Source organism: Acomys russatus, chromosome 4 (genome assembly GCF_903995435.1).
Source record: "Acomys russatus chromosome 4, mAcoRus1.1, whole genome shotgun sequence".
In the NCBI taxonomy this organism is placed as follows: Eukaryota; Metazoa; Chordata; class Mammalia; order Rodentia; family Muridae; genus Acomys; species Acomys russatus.
This window is the reverse complement of record NC_067140.1, coordinates 5,609,577-5,637,350: the sequence shown is the minus strand read 5'-3', so window position 1 is coordinate 5,637,350 and position 27,774 is coordinate 5,609,577. Positions and strand designations below refer to the sequence as shown.

The following is a 27,774-nucleotide window of genomic DNA, read 5'->3' as shown; positions in this document are numbered from 1 at the left end:
CACACACACATAAAAAAAGAAACCAAATGTAAGGGACATTGCAAAATCAGATCTTTTAATTCTTTGCACATGAAACAGAAACTATGAGCACCTGCCTAGAAACATAGTAGGGAGAATATGGCAGAAGATCGGGAAGGCAAGAGAAGCTACTTCACTGTGCTCGCGGCGAGAGCATGAATGGGCAGCCTGCTGCTGGGGGCAGATGGTGCACTGCAGACAGATGACAGGAAGAGACGGGAGCGTCACGCAGAGCAAGCACTTTCTATCACATCCACGCAACATCTCGACTAGGAAATGGAAGCCTGTCAGCTTAGCCAGTTTATCTGCACAAGCCTGGCAGTGAGCAAGGCAGGCTGAATTGCCCTCCAAAAGAGGAGCATGCCCAGAAGCCATTGCTCCAGAATAAGAACCGCTTTTGGTCTGAGTTTTGATTCTTGAAACAGGGCCCTGGGCTGGAGAGATGGCTCAGCGGTTAAGAGTACTGCCTGCTCTTCCAAAGGACCCGGGTTCAATTCTCAGCACCCACATGGCAGCTCACAACTGTCTGTAACTCCAAGATCTGACACCCTCACACCAATGCACACAAATTAAAATTAAATAAAAAGTATTTTAAAAAAAGAAAAGAAAAGAAACAGGGCCTTGGTAGCTGGTCTAGAAATTACTATGTAACCCAAGCTGGAGCTGAACTTTGACAATCCTCCTGCCCCCGTCCCACTGCTAGGCTCACAGGAGTAACACACCACATGCTGCTTGGTTCCTGTTGCTGTTTTCTTTCCACTGCAGGCCACTGAACCCTGTCTTCCTGCACGTTGGGCAGGCACTCTGTGTTTGCTCATGCTTCCTTTTGTTTGAGACAAGGTCTCATATGTAGGCCAGGGTAGCTTCTTGAGTACTGGGATGGCAAGTACACTTTTATTATAAACTCCAGGCCGGATGTGGTAATGCATTCTTTTAATCCCAGCACTTGGAAGACAGAGGTAGAAGGATCTCAGTGAAGCTGAAGCCAGTTCTCCCCACAAAAACAAGTAAAAGATCCCAACTGTATTACTTCTTTGGGGCCTTAAATCTTGAAAACAAATCTCTCCTGTGTGATTTAGAAATAAATCTGTGTGAGGACCCCAGAGCACTGAGATCAGGCAGAGCTAAGTGAGTCTCCGACTCAACAGTAAAAGTTTGTATCTTTATAGACATTTGACCCTGAGCCTCAGCTCTAATAGGCCTTTATTGTATTTCAGTCTTTATCTTAGTGCTAGAGATTGAGATCGAGCCTGGATGGTCTAGGTATGTGCTCTACCACTGAGCTGTGTCCCTCCAGTGCGCAGACGAGCATTTCTGAGGGGAACTAAATGTAAAGCCACTGGGGACAGCAGGCCTCACACTGTCAGAGCAAACCTGCAAGCATGTTAGCTGTCATTCACTGCTATTGGCCTAGCACACAGCACACTGAGACGAGAAAGATCAGGCCCAAACAACACAAGCCAGCGTCACTGAATGCTATTACAGGAAGCATCCGCCCATACCGCTGCTTTCTGTTCTCCATGTGCTCTGCTGTCACATACAGAGAAATATGATTCAGCCGAGCCATGTGGCACATGCCTTTACTCCCAGGACTTGGGAGGTAGAGGCAGGTGGAGCTCTGAGTTCCAGGCCAGCCTGGTCTACAGATTAAGTTCCAGGACAGTGAGAGCTACACAGAGAAACCCTCTCTGCCTCCCTCCTAAACAAAAACAGAGAGAATATCAAAAGTGTGATTAACTCTTTTATGCACCCCCGCCCCCCCCCTCGGTTTTTCTGTCTGTGCAAGTAGCAGCATATCCAGAAACACTGCAGGCAGAGGAATCCACTTGGAGGCAGAGTTTGCATTTGGAGTCAGACCAATTGAGGCTCAGATCCCGGCTCTACTGTAGGGCTCCTAGGCCACGCCTGCAGGGGAGTGGGCATAAGACTAGCTAGATAGAGCATGTTCAAACCCTGGAAATCTAAAACTTGAGATGTAAAGTCTCATCCTGAGAACGGAAGGTGTGGGACAAAGCTCTCTACTTGTTTCTGTGCCTGCCTCAGGGGCCTGTGACACAGCCCCAGGTGAGGAACGTCAATTAAGACACGCTCCACCAGCCTGGCCTGTGCGCAAATCTCAAAGGGCATTTTCTTTCTTTCTTTCTTTCTTTTTTATTTTCTCTATGTAGCCTTGGTTTCTCAGTTATCTTGGCTGTCCTGGACTTACTTTGTAGACCAGGCTGGCCTTGAACTCACATCGATCTTACCTGCCTCTGCCTCCCAAGTGCTGGGCCCCACCACGCCAGGCTGGGCATTTTCTTGATTAACAATTAATGTGGAAACACCTTGCCTACTTTGGCCATGCCATCCCTGGCCGGGTGGTCCCGGGTACATACAAGAATAAACTGAGTGAGCCTCCAGGAGCAAGCCAGTAAGCAGCACTCCTCCGCGGTCCCCACTTCATTCAGTTCCTGATTCCAGGTTCCTGGCTTGGCTTCCCTTGGGGATCAACTATAAACCAGACACACGTAAGCCGTTCCTTCCTGAGCTGTGTTTGGTCATGGTGTTTATTACAGCAATAGAAAAACAAGCTAAAACAGACATGCAGGCTGGAATGTAGAAAGAGTGGTTGTCTAACATGCAAAGGTCCTGGATTCAATCTCCACTTCTCCTTGGTGGCCAGCAGGGGGAGGGGAGAAGCAGCCGCCGACAAGGCTGGGAAAGGGCTTGCTGTGCAAACATGAAGGCCTGAGTTGAAGCTCTGGCATTCCTGTAAAAGCTAGGCACAGTACCCATTGCGTGGGGAGGGAAGAGCCAGGTCTCCCTGGCCAGCCAGTCAAGCCAAAACAGCAGTGAATGACTCTCTCAGCAAATAAGGTGGCCAGTGATGGGGGTTCCACTTTATGCTGCCTTCCACATGCATACACAGGCAAATGACCACCATACACGCAAATGCACTTGAAAACATGTACATACATGCATACACACACACACACACACACAAATACACAATAGCTGAAACCAATATAAGAATTACAGATGAAGCAAACAACCTAAAAGGTGTTCACTATAAGCGATTCTGTCCATGACCAGTGGAATACAAGCAAACTACTTTTTCTTTATTTCTGAGGCGCAGGGGCCTCTCTCAGGGCCTCACCCATGACAGGCAGCATTCTATCACCAAACTCACTCTCTAGGTCTTTACTCCTAAGAGCGTGACCAGCTGTCTGCCCAAGCGTTTCCCAGTTTTCCCTACACCCCAGAAATCAGTCAATCTATTCCAAGATAAGTATCACAAGGCTGAGCTCTTCCTTAGAAAAACTCAAAAGGTTTGTTTTCTTAAACCTCTAATTGCATTTGGGGCACCTAGAAATAACCAAGTTCTAGGATGCCCTTAATTACAATGACTGTTGTAGCTGTTTTCTTTTTCGTCTTGTTTTTAGTCAAGGTCTCCTGGATTCTCAGCTGGCCTCAAATTCACTAGGCAGCAGATAGGTTAACCTTGAACTTCTGATACCCTTGCCTCTATTTCTGCAAACTCTGATTTATCCAGTGCTGGGATGCAAACCCAGGGCTTCATGCACGCTAGACAAATACCCCACCAACTGAACCTGAACCTCTGCTGGTTAGTTTGTTTTCTGGGGTCAGGATTTCACTCTATTGTCTATGCTGGTCTGGAACTCACTATGCAGGCTATGCACCAGCTCTCAAGAAACTTCCTACCTCATCCTCTGGCTGCTGAGATTACAGGTATGTGCCACCACACTTAGTTATAGTTAGTTTTTTATTTATTATTTGTACAGTATTCTGCCTGCATGTATACCTGCAGGCCAGAAGAGGGCACCAGACCTCATAGGTGGTTATAAGCTGCCATGTGGTTGCTGGGAATTGAACTCAGGACCTTTGGAAAAACAAACAGTGCTCTTAATCTTTGAGCCATCTCTTCAGCCTCTTATGTTTAGTTTTAAGACTGGTCTTCATTTACAAGCGAGTCCAGGACAGCCAAGGCTACACAGAGAAACCCTGTCTTGAAAAAACAAACAAAGAAAAAAGACTGCTCTCCAACTATTCAGTATGACTCTCAGACTAATCCCAATGGCAACATTACCCGTGACCACATTTCCAGGAACGTTCAAAGCATCTGACAGCTCAAGGACCAAAGGCAATAACACAAGTCAGCTGGAGAGGCCAGGACTTGTAACGCCAACGCTTAGGAGGCCGGTCTATCAATTCAAGGTCAGCGTCGTTACCATGTCACACAAAACATGGAGGGACCCCTCAGCTTCAGTCTGATCACCCTGAAGAGAGAGCCTGTGAATCGCAGCTCTCAGGCATCCTACCTCACACCCAGAAAACACGAGCGTTGTGACGACGTGAGGCTGTTCCAGTCCCTCATCTCCACTCCGAGCTTGCTTCTAGCCCTTCTGTCAGACAGGCAGCCAAGAGTGAAAGAGCTTTCTTTCCCATGTGACCTCTGCCCTGCTTTCCCATAATTCCCTCATCAAACAGGAAAAGGAGAAACAGTGTGACCCAGGGATCCCCATACCAAAGAGAAAAGGCAGTTCTGTCTTCTAAACTTAAATATCCCTGTATCTTCTGAGACCAGATAAGCTGAAAACACCACAGCAGCACCACTCTATCAGCGCTTGTGAGACTCCCTCCCTAAAGTGCTTTAATTAGCAGAAAAAAATATATATATAAAAGTACCAGTTTTTTAAACGGTCCCGAGCTTCCAACTGGGCTCCCACTTCAAAGCTGATTCCTCGTCTGTTAGGTGGATGCTTTGTCATTTTCAGTCATCAACGAGGCTGCTTTTATTCTCCTGAAAAAGCCAATTAAATATTTATGAAACTTGGGAAAGTCTGCCCAGGGTATAGCATCACCACCACACATTAAAAAAACAAGCAGGCATTATTCAAAACACCCAGCTCCATGACCCTATCAGCTCCCTGTCTGTCTGGTGCCACCTCTCCTATCAGGTGTCCCTACCAGCAGCACTCCTGTGATCTCTGAAAATGTGAAGGACTCTCTCAGCAACACTCACCAGGGCTCACCTATGAACTACATCCCTCAGAATGCCAAAAACCAGCTGCTCTCATGATTAAGTTCAACCACTCACTGAGGCATTCAACAAATATTTGTTCAGAGATTACTTAGTCAAGACTCAAAGAGACAACCAGGAGCATGCCTTTAACCCCAGCACTTGGAAGGCAGAGGCAGGCAGATCTCTGAGTTCGAAGCCAGCCTGGCCTACAGAGGGAGTTCAAGACAGCCAGAGCTACACAGAGAACCTCCCCCAGCCCCTCCTGCAAAAAAAAGACTCAAAGAGACACACAGTTCTTATCTTCAAAGAGCTTTCAGATTAAAATGTAGCCAATAAACAGAGCTCCAATTCCTATAAAAATAAGAGCTAGAAAGAATGGTGGCTTGGCTTGTATTGCCAGCTACTTAGAAGGCTGGGGCAAAAGGATGCCTGAGCCTCGGGTTGACGGCAACTCTGAACAACAAAGCAAGAAAAGCCAAAAAATAAAGAAGACATACCAATGGCAACTGACCTCACTTTTCAAAGAGTAGACAAAAGTCGTCCGACATAGCTCAGTTGCTGGGGTGCCTGCCTAGGATGAACGAGGCCCTGTGTCAGATCCCCAGGACGAAATAAAGCCATGTGTAATGAGAACTTTGTAATTTTGGTTTCTTTAAAAAACACAGAAATAAGCTAGGCGTTGGTGGTGCACGTCTTTAAGCCCAGCACTCAGGAGGCAGAGGCAGATAGATCACTGTGAGTTCGAGGCCAGCCTGGTCCCTTGTAATTTTTGGCTATTCTTGGAACTCTTAATCCTCTGGTGCTTTACTTTCTGTGAGTTCCTGGTGAAGCCCTCAATAGGTTTTGTAGGTCTGATTCCAGCAACTGAGGCTGGAGGATTGTTGAAAACTTGAGGACTGCCTGGTCCAGTTTCAGGCTAGCTAGGGATACATAGCATGATCCTATCTCAGACAAACACTCTGCTCAGGTAGGAAACACAGAGAAACCCTCTCTCGAAAAAAACAAAACAAAACAAACAAACACAGAAATAAAAGCAGGGCGATCCACTTGCCTCTATTTCCCAAGTGCTGGGATAAGGCATGCACCACCACACCCAGCTCTTTCTATGAGACAAAGTCTTATTCTGTAGCCAGTTTCCTGCCTCAGCCTTTCTAGTGGCCAAGATAACAGGTCCCAAACTACTTCATTTCCTGGCCACCATTCTGCAGGCTTCAAGGTTACTTCAAGGTTTCTCCATTGCCAAGGGGGTACACAAGTAAGGCCCCCACCAGTTTGGATTATTTATGTATTTATTTATTTTCCCCAGATGGGTTTTTTGTTTGTTTGTTCGTTTAATAGCCTTGGCTGTCCTAGAACTAGCTCTGTAGAACAGGCTGGCATGGAACTCAAACTCACAGAGATCCACCTGCCTCTGCCTCCACCCAGCTAATTTTTTAAATTTTTGAGATGGGATCTCATGTAGCTGAGAATGACCCTGACCTGGACCTCTACCTCCTGAGGGCTGTGGTCACAAGAGAGTGCCACAGCACACAAGTTTCGAGCAAGCCCTCTACCAGCTGGGCCGCATCCTGAGCCCAAGCCCTCCACTGACTCAATCACAGAACACCAAGCCTCCAGCCCCACCCTTCCCTGACCCCATTGAGGCTGCCTCAGTAGCTGACTTCTACGAGCCTATTCTCTGGGAAAATAAATTAACATAAAAATAATAAAAATATGATGGAGAGAGAAAGGAAGGCATCCCATGTAAGCCTCTGGCCTCTCCATGAAAACACACACAAGCAGGAGGGCATGGTGGCATATGCCCATATAATCCCTTGGGAACTTGGGAGGTTGGAGGCGGGAGATCCAGTTCAAGGCCAGTTTTGAGTACGGGACAGTGTCTGCAGGTCACTCTGGGCTACATGAGAACAAGGAACTAAACTCAAGTCATCGACTCCACTTAACAACTGCACTGCTGGCTGGGCTGTGGTGGCGCACGCCTTTAATCCCAGCACTCTAGAGGGAGAAGTGGGCGGATCTCTGAGTTCAAGGCTAGCCTGGTGTCTACAGCTGGAATTGCAGGACAGCCACAGGACACAGAGACTCTGTCTTAACAAAACAAATAAACAAGCAAACAAATAAAACCTACACTGCCAAGCTAAACATGGGTCTCTGAAGATGGGGGCCAGAAAGGAGAGAAGCAGCTATGAGCCCAGATTCTGGTAGGGCGGCCTAAACTGGGATGTCATGTCATGCCTGAGCCTCAGGCTCCTCCCCTCTAATAGAGTAACTGCACCTTGTGCTTCCAAGAGCTCGGCTCACACTAAGCAGCCAAGGCTATTGCTCCCACAGTCCCTAGCCAAAACAACCCAGACTGCGTGTTGTTCCAGCCTCTAGGACCTTTGCAGAAAAGCTGCTTCCTCCACCCGGCCTTAGTCCCAGCCACAGGCATCAGTGCTTCCCGTCAGGGTATCGGCTCTGTCTCCTCCCCTGCCATCTAAGCGCAGGCACGGCTCAGTATTGGCTTCAGCTGAAGCCCAGCAAAGGTGAGGAACTCTGGAAGGGCACCCCAGCATCTACATGACCTTACATGAATACACTTGTTTTTATGTAACCTCAGTCTCTTCACTAGGAAAGAGGAGCTAAAAACAAGGTCAGTAGCATCCTCTATTGGATGAAAGGACTTCATTGTGCTAAAATTCCAAAAAGCTAAAAAAAATGTACAGACTATTAATACCCCTTGGGGACACAGAGAGGGTGGCAGAACCTAAGGAATAGAGCACCTGAAGACAGGCCATTATTTTGTGTTTGGGATCTGAGAAAATGTTTTACTTCTTTTATCATCCCTGGGGGCTGCAGCCAGCAAGCACCCACTGTCTAGAGACTGTACAGACTAGAGTCTGGAGTGAGGCTTGGTTTTTACAAGGGGCGGGGGTTGTTTGTTTTTCAGACAGGGCTCCCTATGTGGTCCTGGCTGTCCTTGAACTCACAGAAATTTACCAGCCTCTGGCCTCCCAAATACTGGGGCTGATTACAGGTGTGAGCCACCTAACTTGGAGTGGATTTTGTGTAGATTCTTTTTTCTTTTTCTCCGCATTTCCTATTACTGAGATAAAGTTTCACTCTGTACCCCAGGTTAGCTCCTGCCTCGGCCTCTAATGGGCATGAGCAACCATAACCTGGCTACCTGTGTGCTCTCTCTGAAAGTCTTAGGAAAACACAGCTAAACTAAGTTTTTCCCTGGAAAAACAGCCTTTGGTGTTTATAGAATGTTTAAAATACACTATTTAATAGACAACTAATACTCTTATGCTTTAAATATTAACTTTTATCCCTGATTGTCCTTAGCTACTAAGTAATTCCAGGAAATAGCTAACATCTGTTAAATTTTGCCACATTCCAAATCCTTGACAAATATTTCACTCCCAACAATGCAGAGAAACAGGCAGCAGTGAGCAGCACCCTGTAACGGAGGAACTTAGCTATGGCTCCTGGCTAGGCAGAAAAGCTGAGATCTTAAGAAGCAAGCCACTACAACTATATAGCTTTTTATAAACAAGGCCTCATAATATTGGAAACCAGGTCAAAAGCCCCTGGCTGAGGTAGCTACAGGCCCTGGGGGCTCTGCTATTTATTGCTCTGCTAAATGATCAACCAGCTCCTAGATGTTTATACCCGCAGATCCGTGCAGCTCTCAACCCTGCAACCACGCTTCTTTTGAGCATCAGTTAATTCAGGGACTCAGAACTGACCAAAGCGCTGAGAGTCAATGGCAGGGAGTGTCCAGCCCTACACGGCTCATCTTTAGCAGCTTCCCGCCCGCAAAGGAACATCCTGGAAGAAGAGGTGGAAAGAATGAGAGCCAGAGGCTGGGGAGGGCTGCTGAGAACTGCTGTCCTCTGGACATGGCATGGCTGTTGCACACAGGAAGCCACAGCAGCTGCGCTTATTTGCAGGAAACTTCCAGGCACAAGGTCAAGCCAGCCAGAACGCTAGCACAGACAGGGACTGCCGGGCTGTGGGAAGCTGATGGCTAATGGAAGAGGGAGAGTTACTTTTCTTTAAGGACGTGCCCATGTTATGGTGGATGGCCACATATCCATGCAAATATGGGTGGCACTAGTTTTGAGTTATTTAAAAAAAAAAAAAAAAAAAGGATGGGGGCTGGAGAGATGGCTCAGAGGTTAAGAGCATTGACTGCTCTTCCAGACATCTGAGTCCAATTCCCAGCAACCACATGGTGGCTCACAGCCATCTACAATGTGATCTGATGCCCTCTTCTGGCCTGTAGGTATACATGCAGGCAGAGCACTGTATACATAAAAATAAATAAATATTTAGCCGGACGTGGTGGCACACGCCTTTAATCCCAGCACTCGGGAGGCAGAGGCAGGAGGATTCCTGTGAGTTCAAGGCCAGCCTGGTCTACAAAGTGAGTCCAGGATGGCCAAGGCTACACAGAGAAATCCTGTCTCGAAAAACCAAAAATAAATAAATAAATAAATAAATAAATAAATAAATAAATAAAAATAATAATAATAATAAATATTTAAAAGTAAATAAATAAATAAAGGAGATGAAGCCAGGAGGGGAGGTGTGTGTGGGGATGGGCATGTATGATACTGCTGACTATGTGTGTATACATACTTATTGGCTGCTTTAAGGCCTTTGAGCAGGGGTGGTTGTGGGCAACTGTAAAGCCCGCGATTCTGGAGGCTAAAGCAGCAGGAGCACAAATGCAAGGTGCACGCCTAGGCTACAGACAATACTCTATCTGAAAATATTAGGATTAGGGGCGAGAAAGATGACTCAGTGATTAAGAATCCAGGTTCAGTTCAGAGACCCACATGGCAAAAAGGAAGGATGCTATCTGACCCTCCACACCTAAGCTGTGTCAGGAGTGCCCTTCTACATACACAAATATAAATGAAATAATTCAAAATCTTAAAATAAAAATTAAAAATGCCTCCTGGCAGAGCTTGGCAGGACATGCCTATGGCCAAGCCCTCAGGAGGTATAGGAAGGGTTAGGAGCTCAAGGTCACCCATCCTCAGCTGCACAGCAAACCGGAGGCTAGCCTGGACTACTGAGATCCTGTCTCAAAAAAACAAAAATCAAACCCCTCCAAACTGGTCTTTGGGTTACTTACAATCCTACTGATGGGGGGGGGGGGACTGCTATGTTGTCCTTTTTGAAACTGAAAGGTCAGGCATGGCAGCACAAGTCTGTAACCCCAGCTCCTGGGAGGGGTGGCAGGAGTCAAGTGCCCACACTTCCACAACCTAGGTGTCTCAGTATCTGTGTTTCTATAGAAGCAAGAAAGGCAAGTCAATCCACCTAGTTGTAGACAGATAGAAACACACACACACACAAACACACACACACCATTCTTTTTGAGACAAGGTCTCACTATACAGCTCTGGCTGGCCTGGAACTCGATAGAAGGCCAGATTGGTCTCAAGCTCAGAGCTGTTCCTGCCTCCTGAGTGCCAGTATTAAAGGTATGGTGGGGAGTAAAGATCTAGACCTTTTTCACATGGGAAAGAAACCTCAGAAATCACAGGCTTAGCGAGGTATGGTGACACACACCTTTAGTACCAGCACTGGGAGGCAGAGGCAGGCGGATCTCTGTGAGTTCTGAGGCCAGCCTGGTCTACAAAGAGAGTTCCAGGACAGCCAGGGCTACACAGAGAAACCTTGTTTCAAAAATCCAAAAGAAAAAAAATAAAATTAAAATTAAAAAAAAGAAAGAGGGAAGGGGGAACCACAGGCGTGTGCTAGGAAAGAAGACATCGCGATGCCCTCACCTACAGCACCTGGGGCTGGCCTGGTTCTTAGGGTCATGCTCCTTCACGGAATAAAAGCCTCACTGCAAACTTCCCCAAAGACCACTAAACTCAACACCACATCCCTTTCCCACAACCATCCTATTTACACTCGGTGACTAATACCAGACTCTTAAACTTTTTACAAGATTTCTTAAAGCTCATTAGTTCCATTACTTGACCAAACAACCAGGGGCCAAATGGAGACCCAGGCAATGATCCAACAAAGCTATTAATGTTACAAGTCAAGGTTTCGATCTTGATTAGGTTACCTCACTGTTAGTCAAGAACCAACAGGACAGTCAGACAGAAAGCACCCTCCCTTTCTCTAAACTCCATCAGAATTGAGAGACTAAAAGGCACACACCGGTCATCCCAGTACTTTCAGGCTGAGGCAGGACAACTACACAGCACACAGCTACAGAGCAAAACCCATCTCAAAGAAATAAAATAAGGAAAAAACCTGGAGAGATAGCAGCCAGTGCTCTTCCGGAGGACCTGGTTTCAAGTCCCAGCACCCACATGGCAACTCACAGCCTTCTAGAACTCCAGGTCCAGGAGATCCAACACCTCTTCTAGCCTGCCTAGGCAGTGCATGAATGTGGTGCACAGGGCGACATGCAGGCAAAACAGCCATACACATAAACCAAAAATCAAGCCACCCTGTGGTGATGCATGACTTTAATCTGAACACTTGGGAGGCAAATCTCTGAGTTTAAGGTTAGTGTTGTCTACAGAGTGAATTCGAGCACAGCCAGGGCTACACGGAGAAACTCTGTCTCAGAAACAAAAAATAATAAAATAAAATAAAATTTTAATTTAAAAAGGAGGGGAGCTGAACATGGCGGCACACATCTCTAACCCTTGCACTCTAAGAACAGAGCGGCAGATGGATGCCCCCAAGCCTTGGATTAAAGGCCTGTGCCACCACCTGCCCAGCCCCTAAATGAGCTGCTTGAGAATGTCTCCATAGCTGCTGCTGAGACACGTGATCTGACTCATCACCCTCACTTCTTGGGACGTAATTTGGAGAAGAGAGAGGTGTGTGTGTGTGTGTGTGTGTGTGTGTGTGTGTGTGTTATATGTATCCCAGGGGCTTAAACCCTGGGAGGCTCTCATTCTAGGCAAGTACTCTATCACTAAAATGTTGGGGTTTTTTGTTTTGGTTTTTGTTTGTTTCATCTTTGGTTTTTCAAGACAGGGCTTCTCTGTGTAACACACTTGTGGAAAACTCAGAAAGGACTATGCACTTCAAGTTCCAGCTCTAGGCCAGAGTTGGCTAGAAGAAGCCTATAGTGTGTGGCGGAGGGAAGGACACTTGGCTCTGTGGGAGAGCACCTGCCCAGCATATAAGGGTCCTGGAACTCACTCACTCTGTAGCCCAGGCTGGCCTCGAACTCAAAGATCTGCCTGCCTCTGCCTCTGGAGTGCTGGGATTAAAGGTTTCTAACACCACAACCCAGCTCTAACATTTTTTTTATGTAGTGTGTGTATATATATATATACTCTATTTGTGTGTATGCCTGCAGACCAGAAGAGGGAGGCATCAGATCCCATTATAGATAGCTGTGAGCCACTATGTGGGTGTTGGAAATTGAACTCAAGACCTCTGGAAAAGCAGCCAATGCTCTTAACTGCTGAGCCATCTCTCCAGTCCCTCCTGGATAGTTTTTGAATGGTATCTGCACTTAGTATATTTTGGTTTGTTTGTTTCTTTCTTTCTTTCCTTCTTTCTTTCTTTCTTTTCCCCAGACAGGGTTTCTCTGTAAAGCCCTGGCTGTGGCTGTCCTGGACTCAATTTGTAGACCTTGAACTCACAGCCTCCCTCTGAGATTAAAGGCATGCGCCACCATGCCCAGCTTTGCACTTAGTATGTTTTCAAAGTTCAGACACAAAGTTTTAAGCACTTTAAAATCCATCTATAAAAAATAAAAATAAAATAAAATAAAATCCATCTATAATGACATTTGGTGCCCTCTTCTAGCCTGCAGGTGTACATGCAAACAGAGCACTGCATACATAATAAATCTTAAAACAAAACAAAACAGGCATGGTGGCGCATACACTTAATTCCAGCACTTGGGAGGCAAAGGCAGGAGGATTACAATGAGTTTGAGGCCAGCTTGGCCTACAAAGGGTATTCAGGACAGCCAAGGCAACACAGAGAAACTCTATCTCAAAAAACCAAACAAAAAACAAAAAAAGAAAAGAAAAAAAATCTTAGAGTAAAAGAACTAAAAAGATATTTCACTCACCCAAAATCTCCCCCCCCTACCCCCCAAGACAGGGTTACTCTTGTAGTCCTGGCTGTCCTAGACTCACTTGTAGATCTCCCTGCCTCTTCCTCCGGAGTGCTGGTATTTAAGTCATGAGTTCGAGGCCAGCCTGGTCTACAAAGCAGTCCAAGACAGCTAAGGCTACACAGAGAAACCCTATCTTGGAAAAGAAGAAAAAAAAAACCTGCTTTTTGTGTTATTTGAGACAGTCTCCCCTAACCTAGGCTGACCTCACTACGCAGCCAAGGATGAACCTTTGAACTCTTGGTACACCTGTGTTCCACCTCCCAAGTGCCGGAATTCTAAGCTTTTAAGCATACTCCACTTCATCTGCCTGCAAATTGCCATTCACCTTTAAATGCCATGTACTTGCCCTGCTAATTAAAAAGGGGGGAAGAGTGGGGCAGGGAGGAGGTTAGGGACCTGGACATGATGGTACATGCCTTCAATCTCAGCATACAGGAGGCAAACATAGGATTCTCACATGTCCAAGGCCAACCAGATCTACACTGACTCAACCAGATCCTGACTCAAAGAGGAGAAAAAGAAGGGGGGCTGCGGAGATTGCTAGGTGGATAAAACGCCTGCTGTACAAACAGAAAGATCTGGGTTTAGACCTCAGCACCCGCTTAAAAGCCCAGTTTGGCAATGCTCACCTATAACCCAAACCCAGCACAGCCAGGAGAGACAGGTGGGTCCAAGGGGGTCCCTTAATCTACTAATCTAACCAAAATGGAGATCTGAGTTCAATGAGAGATCCTATCTCAAAAAGTAAGATGGAGGGAGCAGAGCTCCGGCTTAGTGGTTAATAGCACTCGCTGCTCTTCCAGAGGATCTAGGTTCCAGTCCTACAACCCACATGACAGCTCACAACTGTCTATTAACTTCCAGGGTACCCAATGCCCTCTTCTGACCTCATAGAGCACTGAATGCATGAAGGAGACATACATGAAGGCAACACAAAATGTTTTTTTAATTAAGTAAGATGGAAAAGTAAAAAATAAAGTGGAAAAAGCAAGTCCAGGACAGCCAAGGCTACACACAGAGAAATTTGTCTCAAAATAATAAACAAACAAACAAACAAATAAACAAACAAGCAAACAAGCAAGCAAATAAATGTGGAACTGGAGCCGTTAGTCACAGTACTCAGGAGGTGGAGGCCGGTAGTTCTCGGTAAGTTCCAGCCCAGTTTGGTCTTACATAGCAAACTCCAGGGCAGTTGGAGCTAAATAGTGAGTCTGTCTTAAAAAAAAAAAAAAAAAAAGCTGGAGAAATGGGACAGTGGTTATGAACACTGTCTACTCTTTTAGAGGTCCTGAGTCAATTCCCAGCGACCACACAGTGGCTTAAAAAAAAAAAAAAACCACAACAGGCAGAGGAGGGGAATCAGGTAAGAGGTAATGATGAGGCAGATCGCTGTGACTCTGAGACCAGCCTGGTCTTGGTCTACATAGTAACACTTTGTCTCTAAACAAATGAATGATATATAAAGAGGCTAAGAAAGTCAAGCACGGTGGCAACGGCCTCTAGTCCTAGGACTGGGGGAGGCAGAGACAGCCTGCTCTACAAAACAAGTCCAAGACAGCCAAGGCTACACAGAGAAAACCGTGTCTCAAAAAACAAAACAAAAAATAAAAAATAAAAAGGGGGGAGAGGCAGAGACGCTAAGTGACTGAGCAAGAAGAACCTTAGCTTCCGAAACTGCCCACATCTCACACACAAACACAAATACTACAAATAAACTAAAAGGCTGAGTGCGGAGGGAAAACACCTAACCCTGCGCTATTTTAAAGCATTTACAAGTAAATATGGTCATATACAAAACACAGCCTGAGAGGCAGCTTCCCCCTAGTGGCACAGAGGCAGCCAACACTGAACGGAGAACTCGGACTTCTCTGAGAATGTCAGGTAGTCCTGAATGAAACACAGCCCACCGCTGACAGAGTACATTAAGTCAGAAGAATGTTGACACTGGGTGTGAAGACAAGCTGGCTGTTTGGCTAGAAAGGAGACAATGCCAGCAAAAATGACTTGGGACAACGAAAGCACTGGCAGCCTGCCCACTGAAGCATGTGAAGGAAATGAGGCCAGCCACTGGGCTCTGCTTCGAGCAGCTGGGTTTCTAAACAGTTCCCACAGATTCCATGAGGGGTGGACCTTGAAATCATCAACTGCGGAAACCACGCACCTTTAATTCCAGCACTTGGGAGGCAGAGGCAGGCGGATCTCTGTGAGTTCAAGGGCCAGCCTGGTCTACAAAGCGAGTACAGGCCACCCAAGGCTACACAGAGAAACCCTGTCTCAAAAAAATAAAAAAAACAAAAACACAAAAAAGCAAAGAAATCAACTGCTCAACTGGGGAGCATAAGTGATTTGCCTGAGGTCACACAGGAGTGTAAGAACTGGGAGCATTGCCAAGTCCAGATCAAATCTGTCACTGAAGATAAACTGACATTGTGTAAGGAATGGACAGGCAGATCAGGGACACAAGACAGTCTAGTCATTCAGGTTGGTCCTGATCAAGGCCTGGAACTGGATCCCATTGGAAACCAGCCATGAAAGCTAACAGGGAAACAGATATGATGATTTAAGAGTCAGAATGGAAGAACTCACTAACAGCTGGGCTTAACTAGCACATGCACAGAATCCTCACACTTGGGAGTAGAGCCAGAAGGATCAGGAGTTCAAGGCCAGTCTAAACTACATAAGAATCTAGCTGGAATTGCTGGGCAGTGGTGGCGCACATTTTTAATCCCAGCACTCGGGAGGCAGAGGCAGGCGATCACTTTGAGTTCAAGGCCAGCCTGGTCTACAAAGTGAGTCCAGGATGGCCAAGGCTAACACAGAGAAACCCTGTCTCGAGAAAAAAAAAAAAAGAAAGAAAAAGAAAAAAGAAATATCCTGTAGAGCACAAGGTCATCTAACAGTGTCACCAGCTCACCAGCACTGCCTTCTGGACCACTGCAGATGTGCCAGCAGCTTCCATTCAGGGACAAGCACCTCGCTTTAGCCTGGTCCATCTGAAGAACCAGAAACCAAAAAGACACTCCGATGGTGTGACTCCCTTCTCACAATAACAAGAAGAATCACAAACAAGCTGGCGAGGAAGCACTTACTGGAAAGGCTATGTCAAATGTATCCATCAGAGTTGGGGTACAATGGCTCAGGAGCACTCGTCTAGAATGCACAAAACCCTGGCTCAAATCTCAGCACCCGAAACCAAAAAAAAAAAAATCTCTTTCACATTTTAGCATCGCATATTTAAGCAGTTACATGGTGTAGCTGGGTTAAAAAGCTACAGACCAGCCAGAGACAGTGGGAACTGTCCACAGGACCAGAACATAAGGGAAGAAGAACCTTGAGTTCCAGGCCAGCCTGGTCTACAAAGCGAGTCCAGGACAGCCAGGGCTACACAGAGAGACCCTGTCTCGAAAAAAAAATTGTGTGTCTGGGGGGGCTGGAGAGATGGCTCAGAGGTTAAGAGCACTGGCTGCTCTTCCAAAGATCCTGAGTTCAATTCCCAGCAACCACATGGCGGCTCACAACCATCTGGGGCCCTCTTCTGCAGTGAAGGTATACATGCAGGCAGAACACTGTATATATAGTAAATCTTAAAAAAAAGAGATGGGGCCGGGCGTGGTGGCGCACGCCTTTAATCCCAGCACTCAGGAGGCAGAGGCGGGCGGATCGCTGTGAGTTCGAGGCCAACCTGGTCTACAAAGTGAGTCCAGGATAGCCAAGGCTAACACAGAGAGACCCTGCCTCGAAAAACCAAAAAAAAAAAAAAAAAAAAAGAGATGTGTGCCTAGCCCAAAATGGTGGTGCATGCCTTTAATCCCAGCATTCAGGAGGCAAAGCTGTCAGAAGCCAACCTGGTACACAGAGAAACCCTATCTCAAAAAGACCAAAGGGGGTGGGTGTCTGAAGGAAGGGAAAATGCAAAACAATAGGCCAGCGCTTGATTAACTCTCCGTTTTCTGTTCTCAGTGAGCACTCTTCAGCTGTATATGGAAATCTGGCTACTCAGTGTGAAGATCCAAGACAGGCTGGAAATGTGAGAGCACACTGCAGGGTGAGAGACTCTAGGATAGGGCCCGCGAGGTCGGCCTTACAGCACTATGCGGATGAAGCAGGAATGGCCAAAGACAAGACGAATACCTGTTCACTTCAGCAGACCTTTTTTTTTTCTCGAGACAGGGTCTCTCTGTGTAGCCTTGGCTGTCCTTGACTCACTTTGTAGACCAGGCTGGCCTCAAATTCACAGCGATCCGCCTGCCTCTGCCTCCCAAGTGCTGGGATTAAAGGCGTCGCCACCACCGCCCGCTCAGTAGACCATATTTTATTAGGTACTACCCAGACAGACTTCCATTTTCTTTTTTTTAAAGAAACGTAGTACTTACTAACAACGCAACAGGGCACACAGGATTTATTTCTCTTTCTGAAACACCTTCTATAAGTTCTAGGGTTTTAGTGAACACAAAGATGTGAAGCAGTTTAGCTGCTCCAGAAACACAAAGGACAATTTCATTCATGATTCAACTGAGTTCAGGGCACTTCCCCACAAGGCCCATTAATTCCTACAGACTGGGGGGGGGGGGGGTGACCATCACCCCAGCATCCCTAGGAAGCAGGTTGCCTGGCAAATGTCCAGTTTCCAAATGAGAAGCAGGACTCGATCTTGAAATGTTGTATTCCTGCCCCATCCTACTGGTATAGCTTCCAGACGTAAACTCCCTCCCCGCAGCATGCCCTCCTCTAGCTACAGAGTCAAGTGCTGCCCAAAGCAAGAGAGGTCAGGAGCAGTGATCCCCTAAGCAAACCCGAAACTGCAGCGGTGGAGAAATGAACGCCCATGTCAAGTCTGGAGCGGGTGGGAACCTGTTGATGGAGGCTCCTAGCTGTTTGTAAATTGGTTGGTTTGGTTTTTGGTGTTTGTTGTTTGTTTGTTTTTGAGACAAGGTTTCTCTGTGTAGCCCTGGCTGTCCTGGACTCCTTCTGTAGATCAGGCAGATCTTTGTGAGCTTAAGGCCAGCCTGGTCTACAGATCAAGTTTCAGGACAGCCAGGCCTACACAAGATAAACCCTGTCTTTAAAAAAAAAAAAAAAAAAAAAAAAAAAAAAATTTTTTATAAAAAAAAAAGAAAGAAAACAAGGGTTAGGCGATGGTGGCTCATGCCTTTAATCCCAGCAATCGGGAGGCAGAGGCAGGCAGATCGCTGTAAGTTCGAGGCCAGCCTGGACTACAAAGCAAGTCCAGGACAGCCAGGGCTACAGAGAACCCCTGTCTCAAAAACAAAAACAAACAAACAAACCAAAAAAAGTGGAAGAAAACAAGGGAAGAAAGAGAGAAAAAGAGAAAAGGGGAAGAGGATGTGTGAGGAGGAGTGGAACCTACCTGAGCAGAGTGTTTGTCTGAGATAGGATCTTGCTATGTATCCCTAGCTAGCCTGAAACTGGACCAGGCAGCCCCTCAAGTTTTCAACAATCCTCCAGCCTCAGTTGCTGGAATCAGACCTATAAAAACTATTGAGGGCTTCACCAGGAACTCACAGAAAGTAAAGCACCAGAGGATTAAGAGTTCCAAGAATAACCAAAAATTAGAAGGGACTTCCTTTCCTTTCCAAAAGCCAGGCAGCCCTGGTCCAGAGGCCACCTCCAACAAAGAGGAAGGCAGAGGAGAAGTGCTATCACCACCAGATGAGCAGAGCACAGTCCAACAGGAACCAGAAGCCAGAAAAATGCCTGGACAGGGAACTAAAAGAGAATTCCTCAGGCTGGAGAGATGGCTCAGAGATTAAGAGCACCATCTGCTCCTCCAGAGGTCCTGAGTCAAATTCCCAGAAGCCACGTGGTGGCTCCCAACCATCTATAATGTGATCTGTTGCCCTCTTCTGGCCTGCAGGTGTACATGCAAGCAGAGCACTGTATACATAATAATAAACAAATCTTAAAAAAAAAAAAAAGAATTCCTCTTTGCAGAAGATAAACTACATATAAAAAGTCTTGTGAGCCAGGCACAGTAGTTCTTGCCTATAACTGAGGCAGGAGGATTCCCCAGTGGGTTGAAAGACAACCTGGACTAGCTACCAAGCTCCAGGATAACCTGAAATACCACATGAGACAGTCCCTCACACCAAACAAATGAAAGCCACAAGCATGGAAGGCGGTCCTGTCAGGCTGGGGGGGGGGGGGGGCCTTTGCGGGGAAGGATAGGACTATAAGAACTGTGGTGGGGGAGACGGGGACATGACCAACCAACAAAAAAGAGGCCATAGACAGTGTTTTACAGATATGCACCCAACAGAGGAAGGAAGACCAAAGAGTCACACTAAAGCACCTGGGAGAGCACATATGAGGAATACAGTTCCAAAGACAGAAATAAACTGAAGACTGAACTATTCTGAATGGCAGAAAAGCTTTTAAAAAAAGAAAAGAAAGGGGAACTATAGAGGTGGCTCAGAGGTTAAGGACACTAACTGTTCCTCCAGAGGTACTGAGTTCAAGTCCCAGCAGCCACATGGTGGCTCACAACCATCTATGATGTGATCTGACGCCCTCTTCTGGCCTGCAGGGGTACTGCAAGCAGAACACTGCATACTGCATACATCATCATCATAAAAAATACACACATCTTTTAAAAAAAGAAAAAAAGGTGGAGTGTGGTGGCGCACACCTTTAGTCCCAGCATTTAAGAGGCGGAGGCAGGTGGATCTCTGTGAGTTCAAGGCCAGCCTAGTGTACAAAGCAAGTAGGAGGCAGAGAAGAAAAGAAAGAGAGGAACTCAGGGGCAGCCAGGACTAGATAGTAATTCCAGGATCACTACACAGCAAAAACTGGTTTCAGAAAAGGAAGGGATGCACAGGCCTGTAATCCCAGCACTCTGGAAGGCAGAGGGCAGGGGGATTTTTTTTTTTTTTTTTTTTTTTTTGAGGCCAGCCTGGTCAAATCCAGGACAGTCAAGGTAACAGAGAAACTCTGGGAAGGGGAAGGGGGGAGAGGGAAGAGGGAAAGGGAAGTGGGAGGGGGTGGGAAGAGGGAAGGGGGGGAGAGGGAAGGGGGAGGATGGAATGGGGAAAGGGAAGGGGGAGGTGGGGAAGAGAGAAGGAAGAAGAAGGAGAGGAAAGGGAAGTGGGCGGGGGGTGGGAAGAGGGAAGGGGGAGGGGGGAAGAGGGAAGGGAAGGGGGAGAAGAGGGAAGGGGGAGGGGGAAGAGGGAAACAGAAGGGGGAGGGGGTGGGAAGAGGGAAGAGGAGGGGGGGGAAGGGGGAAGGGGCAAGGCACGACTGGCTAGCTAGATGGCTCAGCACTTGCAGACAAGAATGGCCATCTGGGTTTGCTTCCTAGGAAGCAGAGGATAAACTTACTGCAAGTTGTCCTGTGACCACCACATGCATGTCGGCACACACCAAATAAATATTCATTTTCAATTAGAAAAAAAAAAAGAGGTGGGAAACGGTGGGTGGGGGGTGCTAAAGCATGACTGACCATGGTGGCAGAGTCAGGCGAGTCACTGAGTTCAGGCCCAGACTGCTCTACAGAGAGTCCCGCACAGCCAGTGCTACACACAGTGAAACCATGTGTGTACGACCGACTAGTGGGAGGACTCAGGAGAAAGGCGTGCCCAGAAGCACATACTGCACCCCGAGGGTGGTGTGTTTCCTGCTAGAAGAGATGCATCTCAAACCTTGAAAGGACACAGAAAGCAAACACACTCTCAGAGAGAAAACCAAGACTCCCCCAAGAAACAAGGTAGCTTGGAGAACACATGAAAAGTACAGCCCACGGCTCGGCGGTAATGGACACGCCTTTAATCCCAGCACTCAGGGGCAGAGGCAGGCGGATTACTGTGAGTTCGAGGCCAGCCTGGTCTACAAAAGGGAGTCCAGGACAGGCAAGGCTACCCAGAGAAACCCCGTCTCGAAAAACCAAAAGAGAAAAGAAAAGTACAAGCCCAAGGACAGACCTAAGGACAAGTCTGGAATCTCCTTAGAGGTGAAACTATACTATAGGAAACTATGCGCCATAAGCATGAGGATTTGGACGAGAACGTAGAGGGATGTGCACCCGAAACTGAGGACAAGAAAAAGAACTGCTCCCCCAATTCACTAACTTCTGAAAGCATACCAGATTCGAGGCCTGGAAAGGATTCCTCCTCGCAGTTGTGGAATGTATTAAAGTAATCCAAAACTTTGGTTAGTGACCTGACTTCTGAGGAACCTACCAACGGACTGAACCCCAAACTGAAAAGGGAGAACTGCTAATTAGATTTGAATATGGGAGTGTCCCCTCAGTATGGGGGAGCAAGAAAAGAAAAGGGAATATGCCTTCAGTTCGTTCTTAAAGACGGTTAGAAACTGAGAGAAAATCCCAAGACTAGAGGTTAAGGAAGGGGAGCGACGCCCAGATTTTCCAAACTAAAGAAAGGGGACACTCCCATACACCAGGGTCTTGAGAAAAGGGTGTGCTTCCCAGAGCAGGATAAGAAAGGCACACCAAAAACTCATTCCTGCGGAAGAGGAAGGAGTGTAGGCTGCATCCCTATCTCGCGGCCCTTGCTGGGGGTGCAGCCCGGGCACCCTTCCCCACCCCCACTGGCCCGCTCCGCGCCCCGGGCCCGCACCTCGCGGCCCAGCCCCTCGGGCCGCGCTGATTGGACGCGGCGGCCGTCATTCCCGCGGGTAGCCGCAGTGATTGGGCGGCGCTCCTATGCCCGCCACGCTCTCAGCAGCGGTCCCCGGGCCTCCCTCCCGGGCTGAGTGATCCGGGGCTAGACGGGGAACGGGACTGAGCCAAGGTCCCGCAGTGGCCGGAGCGTCCACCCCCGGTCCCGCACGCACGGCGCGCGCGCAGCACGGGGCCTGCCCCCGCCACGGCCCCAACCAGCTGGCTTCGCGTCGCCGCGCCTCGCCACGAGCTCACCTCACGGCCCGGCTCCTGCTGCGCCGCTCCAGACCAACCGACAGAAGGACTGTGCGCGCTGCGCACCACGTGACCCCGGGGACGCGCCCAGCGTATCCCCCGCCCCCCACACACACGCACCATCGCCACCACCGAGTGACGCAGCGACCCGGCGGTCCCGCCCCGTGCCCCGCCCAGGCCGGTCACCGGGACGACAGCGCGAGCAGGCCACGCCCATCTCCCTGACGCGGGAACACTGAGTCGGCGCTCACCCGTGACCGCTGAGGCTAGAAGCCAGATCCTGGATGTTGCCCATCTGCGGTTGTAATCGGCCTCCTAAATGCGTCTGGAAGTCACCCACGTCCCTCCAGCCCACCCCCGTCATCGCTGTTTACTGCTCATTACTTTCCGTCTTCCAGTACGTTCTTCACTTCGCAAGGGCTTTTCAAAACGGCTTGTTCCCTTCTCAGATGAAGAGCGAAGTCTTCTAGCTCCATTGTCACCAGTCTTTCTCGTTCTCACATGCAGTCTGCTCTGTGTGCTCTGCCTCTTTCAAGTCCTCAACGAGCCTTCTCACCTCTGTCTTTGCTGTCATCGGTAGAAAAAGCTTCTAACGGCTGCTGGGGGCGGAGGGGAGGGAAGCTGTATTTTGTCTCCACCAAGGTCCAATATGCAACCACAACAAAAGGGAGGTTTTCCCAGTGGGACTTAGCAAGTGCCAAGGAGAAGTGTTAAAACTGTTATTTACAGGGGCGATCTTGACTTAATTTGACACTGGAAGAAACCAAACTTTCGCTTCTTAAATTGTAAGTCTAATCACATCACGTTTCTACACTCCTTAACCGGTCAATCAATCTATCCGTAAGCATCCTTTGCCTATTGCTCATCTGCCCACACCTTCAGCCGTTCTGGACTTGGGGCACTGGGGGCGGGGGGAGTTGGTTGCTTGGTGGTTTGGCTTAGTTTGGTTTGGTTTATTGGGACAGAGTTTCTCTGTGCAGCCCTGGCTGTCCTTGACTTGATCTGTAGGCCACAGACTGACAAACCTCAAACTCACAAATATCTGCCTGCCTCTGCCTCCCCAGGGGTGGGATTAAAGGGGTAGGTATGCTGTCAGCATCTGACCTCGCTGTTCTGTTTTTCTTTCTTGTTTATTTGAAACAGCCTCAGAAAGTAGCCTTAGCTAGTCTGGAACTCAGTACATAGACAAAGTTAGCCTTCAACTCACAATGACCCACATCTCTCTTCCCTTAGCATAACTGAGATTAAAGGCATTGCCCACAAAAAACACAGCATTCATTCAGGTAGTGATGGCTCACGCCTTTAATCCCAGCACTCAGGAGGCAGAGGCAGGCAGATCAATGTAAATTGAAGGCCAGCCTGGCCTACAAAAGCAAGTCCAGGAAAACCAGGACTACACAGATAAACCCTGTCTCGAAAAACCTAAAAATAAATAAATAACTAAATCCCAGCACTCTCTGTGAGTTCCAGGATAGCCTGGTCTACAGAGCAAATTCCAGGACAGCCAGGGCTACACAGAGAAACCCTATTTCGAAAAAAACCAAAATAGTCAGGCATGATGGTGCACGTCTTTAATCCCAGCGCTCTTGGAGGTAGAGACAGGCAGATCTCTCTGATTCCAAGCCAGCCTGGTCTACAAAGAGAATCTAGGACAGCCAGGGCTCTGTGTAACAGAGAAACCCTACCTCAAAATAAAAAAAGTAAAAACAAATTTCAAAAAATATTTTGTTGTTTTCTGTTTGTTTTTTTTTTTAATTCACCTTAGGGTTTGTTTGTTTTTCGTTTTTTGTTTGTTTGTTTTTTGTAAAGTCTTTGTTTTGAGACAGGTTCTCCTGGCTGGTCTGGAACTTACAGAACCCACCTAACTTCCTCCAGAGTGCTGGAATTAAAGACATGCATCATGCCCAGCATAAATGGGTTTTCTTGATTTAGATTATCGTAGTTCATTTGTCTGAGTATTTGCCTTCGTGTATGAATGTGTCTGGTGCCCACAGTGGTCCCTTGGGACTGGGTTAGTCGTGGCTATGTGGGTGCTGGAGCCCAACTGGAACCTCTAGGAACAAGTACTCTTTTTTTTTTTTTTTTTTTTTTTTTTTTTTTTTTTTTTGGTTTTTCGAGCAGGGCTTCTCTGTGTAGCCTTGGCCATCCTAGACTCATTTTGTAGACCAGGCTGGCTTCGAACTCACAGCGATCCGCCTGCCTCTGCCTCCCAAGTGCTGGGATTAAAGGCGTGCGCCACCACGCCCGGCCGGAACAAGTACTCTTAACTCTTAAGCATTGAGCACTCTTTCCAGGTTCTAAACAGAGATATTTGGTTTTGCTCTGAGATGGGGTCTTACTGTATGTAGTGTAGGCTGGAACTCCAGCTTACAAATATCCGCCTGCCTGTGCCTCCAGAGTGCTAGGACTAACAGTGCTCACAGCTATGCCCTATTAATGAGGTTTCCAACACCATATTATAAAGTCCCCTGAATAAAGTCTATCATCCTGGCCCGGTGGTGGTGGTGCACACCTTTAATCCCAGCACTCAGGAGGCAGAGGGCAGGTGGATCTCTGTGAGTTCAAAACCAACATGGTCTACAAAAGAGTCCAGGACAGCCAAGGCTGACACAGAGAAACTTTGTCTCAAAAAACAAAAACAATAATAATAATAAATAGGGCTGGAGGTCCTGAATTCAATTCCACAAACACATGGTGGCTCACAAACATCTATACTGGGATCTGATGCCCACTTCTGGCATGCAGATGTACATACAGATAGAAACTCATACATAAAAAAATAAATAAATAAATCTTTAAAAAATAATAAATAGGGGCTGGAGAGATGGCCCAGAGGTAAAGAGAGCACTGCCTGCTCTTCCAGAGGTCCTGAGTTCAATTCCTAGCAACCACATGGTGGCTCACAGCCATCTATAATGAGATCTAATGCCCTCTTCTGGCATGCAGGCATACATGCAAGCAAAACACTGTATACTTAATAAATTATTATTAATAAAAAACCATAATAAGGGCTGGGGAGATGGCTCAGAGGTTAAGGGCACTGATTGTTCATCATCCAGAGGTCCTGAGTTCAATTCCCAGCAACCACACGGTGGCTCACAACCATCTTATGTGATCATACACCAGCAGGTATATGTGCAGCCAGAGCACTGTATACATAGCAAAATAAATAAATCGTTAAGAAAAAACAACTATAATAGTAAATAAATTTTTAAAATAATAAAACTAAACATAAGATACTAAATTAGAAGCCGGGTATAATATCACACTTCTTTAATCCCAGCACTTGGAAACCAGAGGCAGGCATGTGAGTTCAAGGCCAGCCCAGTCTACAGAACAAGTTTGAGGACCAGGCAAGTCTATCCAGAAAACCCTGTCTCGGGAAATAAAACAAAACAAACAAACAAAAAAACTAAATTAGGAAACTGATCTTCCTCTGGGCAAAACTTAATACAGAACTTTAGGACATTTACAATGAAGTCTATCATAAAAATAGGGTAAGAGGGCCAGGCGGGGTGGCGCACGCCTTTAATCCCAGCACTCAGAGGCAGAGGCAGGCGGATCACTGAGTTCGAGGCCAGCCTGGTCTACAAAGAGAGTCCAGGACAGCCAGAGCTGTTACACAGAGAAATCTTGTCTTAAAAATAAAAAATAAAATAAAAATAGGGGAAGAGTTGGGTGGTAGTCTTGGCACCTTTAATCCAGCACTTAGGAGGCAGAGGCAGGGGGATCTCTGTGAGTTTAGGAGCCGCCTGGTCTACAAAGTGAGCCTAGGACAGCCAAGGATACACAGAGAAACTCTGTCTTGAAAAAACATATATGTACATGTTTTTCGTATTATATGCTTTTCGTGTGTGTGTGTGTGTGTGTGTGTGTGTGTGTGTGTGTGTGTGTGTGTGTGTGTTTCAAAATAGAAAAGCAAGCCGGGCGTGGTGGCGCACGCCTTTAATCCCAGCACTCAGGAGGCAGAGGCAGGCGGATTGCTGTGAGTTCAAGGCCAGCCTGGTCTACAAAGTGAGTCCAGGATGGCCAAGGCTACACAGAGAAACCCTGCCTCGAAAAACCAAAAAAAAAAAAAAAAGAAGAAAGCAAGCTCCTTAGCTCTCACAGGTCAGCCCCAACACCCAACAGAGTTCTGCAACCAGACAGTGTGAGAACTCAGGAAGTTAGAACCACAAACCAAGCAGCTGCAGCTCCCACCCGAAGCCTCTCCACCACAGTGCCTGCCTGCCCCAAGCGCCTTCAGTCAGGCTGGCTTGGATGGAAAGTTCCTGAGACTTCCGGATTTAAGGACTCCTGAGAGGGAGAACTGAGTAGTGTCCCTTTCTAGCCTTTGGCGAGTCTGAGGAGGGGAGCAACATGGGGACATTCTTGTCCTAGCTGAAATGGGAAGACTATCTACCAGACCGCAAGAGCACAAACTACGTCCTAAGGCACAACACAGTGCTTCAGGGCCTTTAATCTGCAGCAGAGAGACAGAGGCAAGGAGAGCTCTGTTCAAGCCAGCCTGGTCTAAGTAGTGAGTTCCAGGCCAGCCAGAGCTACATAGTGAAATCTCCGTCTCAAAACAAAACAAATAAAACATGGGCCTGGAGAGACTGCTCAAGGTTAAGAGCACTGGCTGTTTTTCCAGAGGACCTCTGAGTTTTATTTCCAGAATCCAGTTGAAAGTTCACAACTGTTGGGCCAGGTGTGGTAGCCAGGATAGCCAAGACTAACACAGAGAGACACTGTCTCCAAAAAAAAAAAAAGCTGGGCATGGTGATGCACGCCTTTTTTTTTTTTTTTTTGGTTTTCGAGACAGGGTTTCTCTGTGTAGCCTTGGCCATCCTGGACTCACTTTGTAGACCAGGCTGGCCTCGAACTCACAGCGATCCGCCTGCCTCTGCCTCCCGAGTGCTGGGATTAAAGGCGTGCGCCACCACGTCCGGCGATGCACGCCTTTAATCCCAGCCCTTGGGAGGCAGAGGCAGGCAGATTGCTTTGAGTTCGAGGCCAACCTGGCCTACAAAGAGAATTCCAGGACAGCCAAGGCTACAGAGAAACCTGTCTCAAAAAACCAAAAAATAAAATAAAATAAAAATTAAATAAAATAATCTTTTCAGGCCGGGTGTGGTGACGCACGCCTTTAATCTCAGCACTCGGGAGGCAGAAGCAAGCTGATCGATATGAGTTCGGGGCCAGCCTGGTCTACAAAGCGACTCCAGGGCAGCCAAGGATAACACAGACCTTGTCTCAAAAAAACAAAAAACCAAACCAAACAAAAAGAATCTTTTCATTCTGTCTTGAAACACCACCCCCCCCCCAAAATAACCTTTTTGGGACTAGAGAGATGGCTCAGCAGTAAAGAGCACTGGCTGGCTGTTATTTTTCCTAAGGACTCAGGTTCAATTCCCAGCACCCACATGACAGCTCACAGCTGTCTGTAGCTCCAAGTCCAGGGAAATCTGGTACCCTCACAGACATACATGCAGACAACAATCAATGCACATAAAATAAAATAAATAATCCTTAAAAAATTAAAAACTTTTCTTTCTGGAGGCAATATAAGATCATAGTTACTGAAGAGTTCCATCTAATGAAGTAAAGCCTAGGTCACTAGGGTAGAAAAAGTAGTGAGTCATTATTTTTATTTAGTTTTAATCTATGTGCATTGGTGTGAAAGTGTCGATCTTGGAGTTACAGACAGTTGTGAGCTGCCATGTGGGTGCTGGGAATTGAACCTGAGTCCTTTGG

At 47.3% G+C, this 27,774-nt stretch overlaps 1 protein-coding gene across 6 annotated transcripts in view; it reads right to left on the bottom strand.

Moving 5' to 3' along the window:
- Nucleotides 1-27,774, bottom strand: part of Phf20 (PHD finger protein 20) — a 118,654-nt gene that overhangs the window by 73,794 nt on the left and 17,086 nt on the right. For 3 of the 6 annotated variants that reach the window (XM_051143636.1, XM_051143631.1, XM_051143635.1), the window contains exons 1-2: nucleotides 22,039-22,182; nucleotides 4,705-4,819 (exon numbers count right to left, since the gene is read on the bottom strand). In XM_051143636.1, the coding sequence (XP_050999593.1) occupies nucleotides 4,705-4,787 (83 nt within the window). In that variant the 5' untranslated portion in view covers nucleotides 4,788-4,819; nucleotides 22,039-22,182. Of the gene's footprint in view, nucleotides 1-4,704; nucleotides 4,820-22,038; nucleotides 22,183-27,774 lie in introns of those variants that run through there. The other 3 variants (XM_051143633.1, XM_051143632.1, XM_051143634.1) reach the window with 1 other exon arrangement.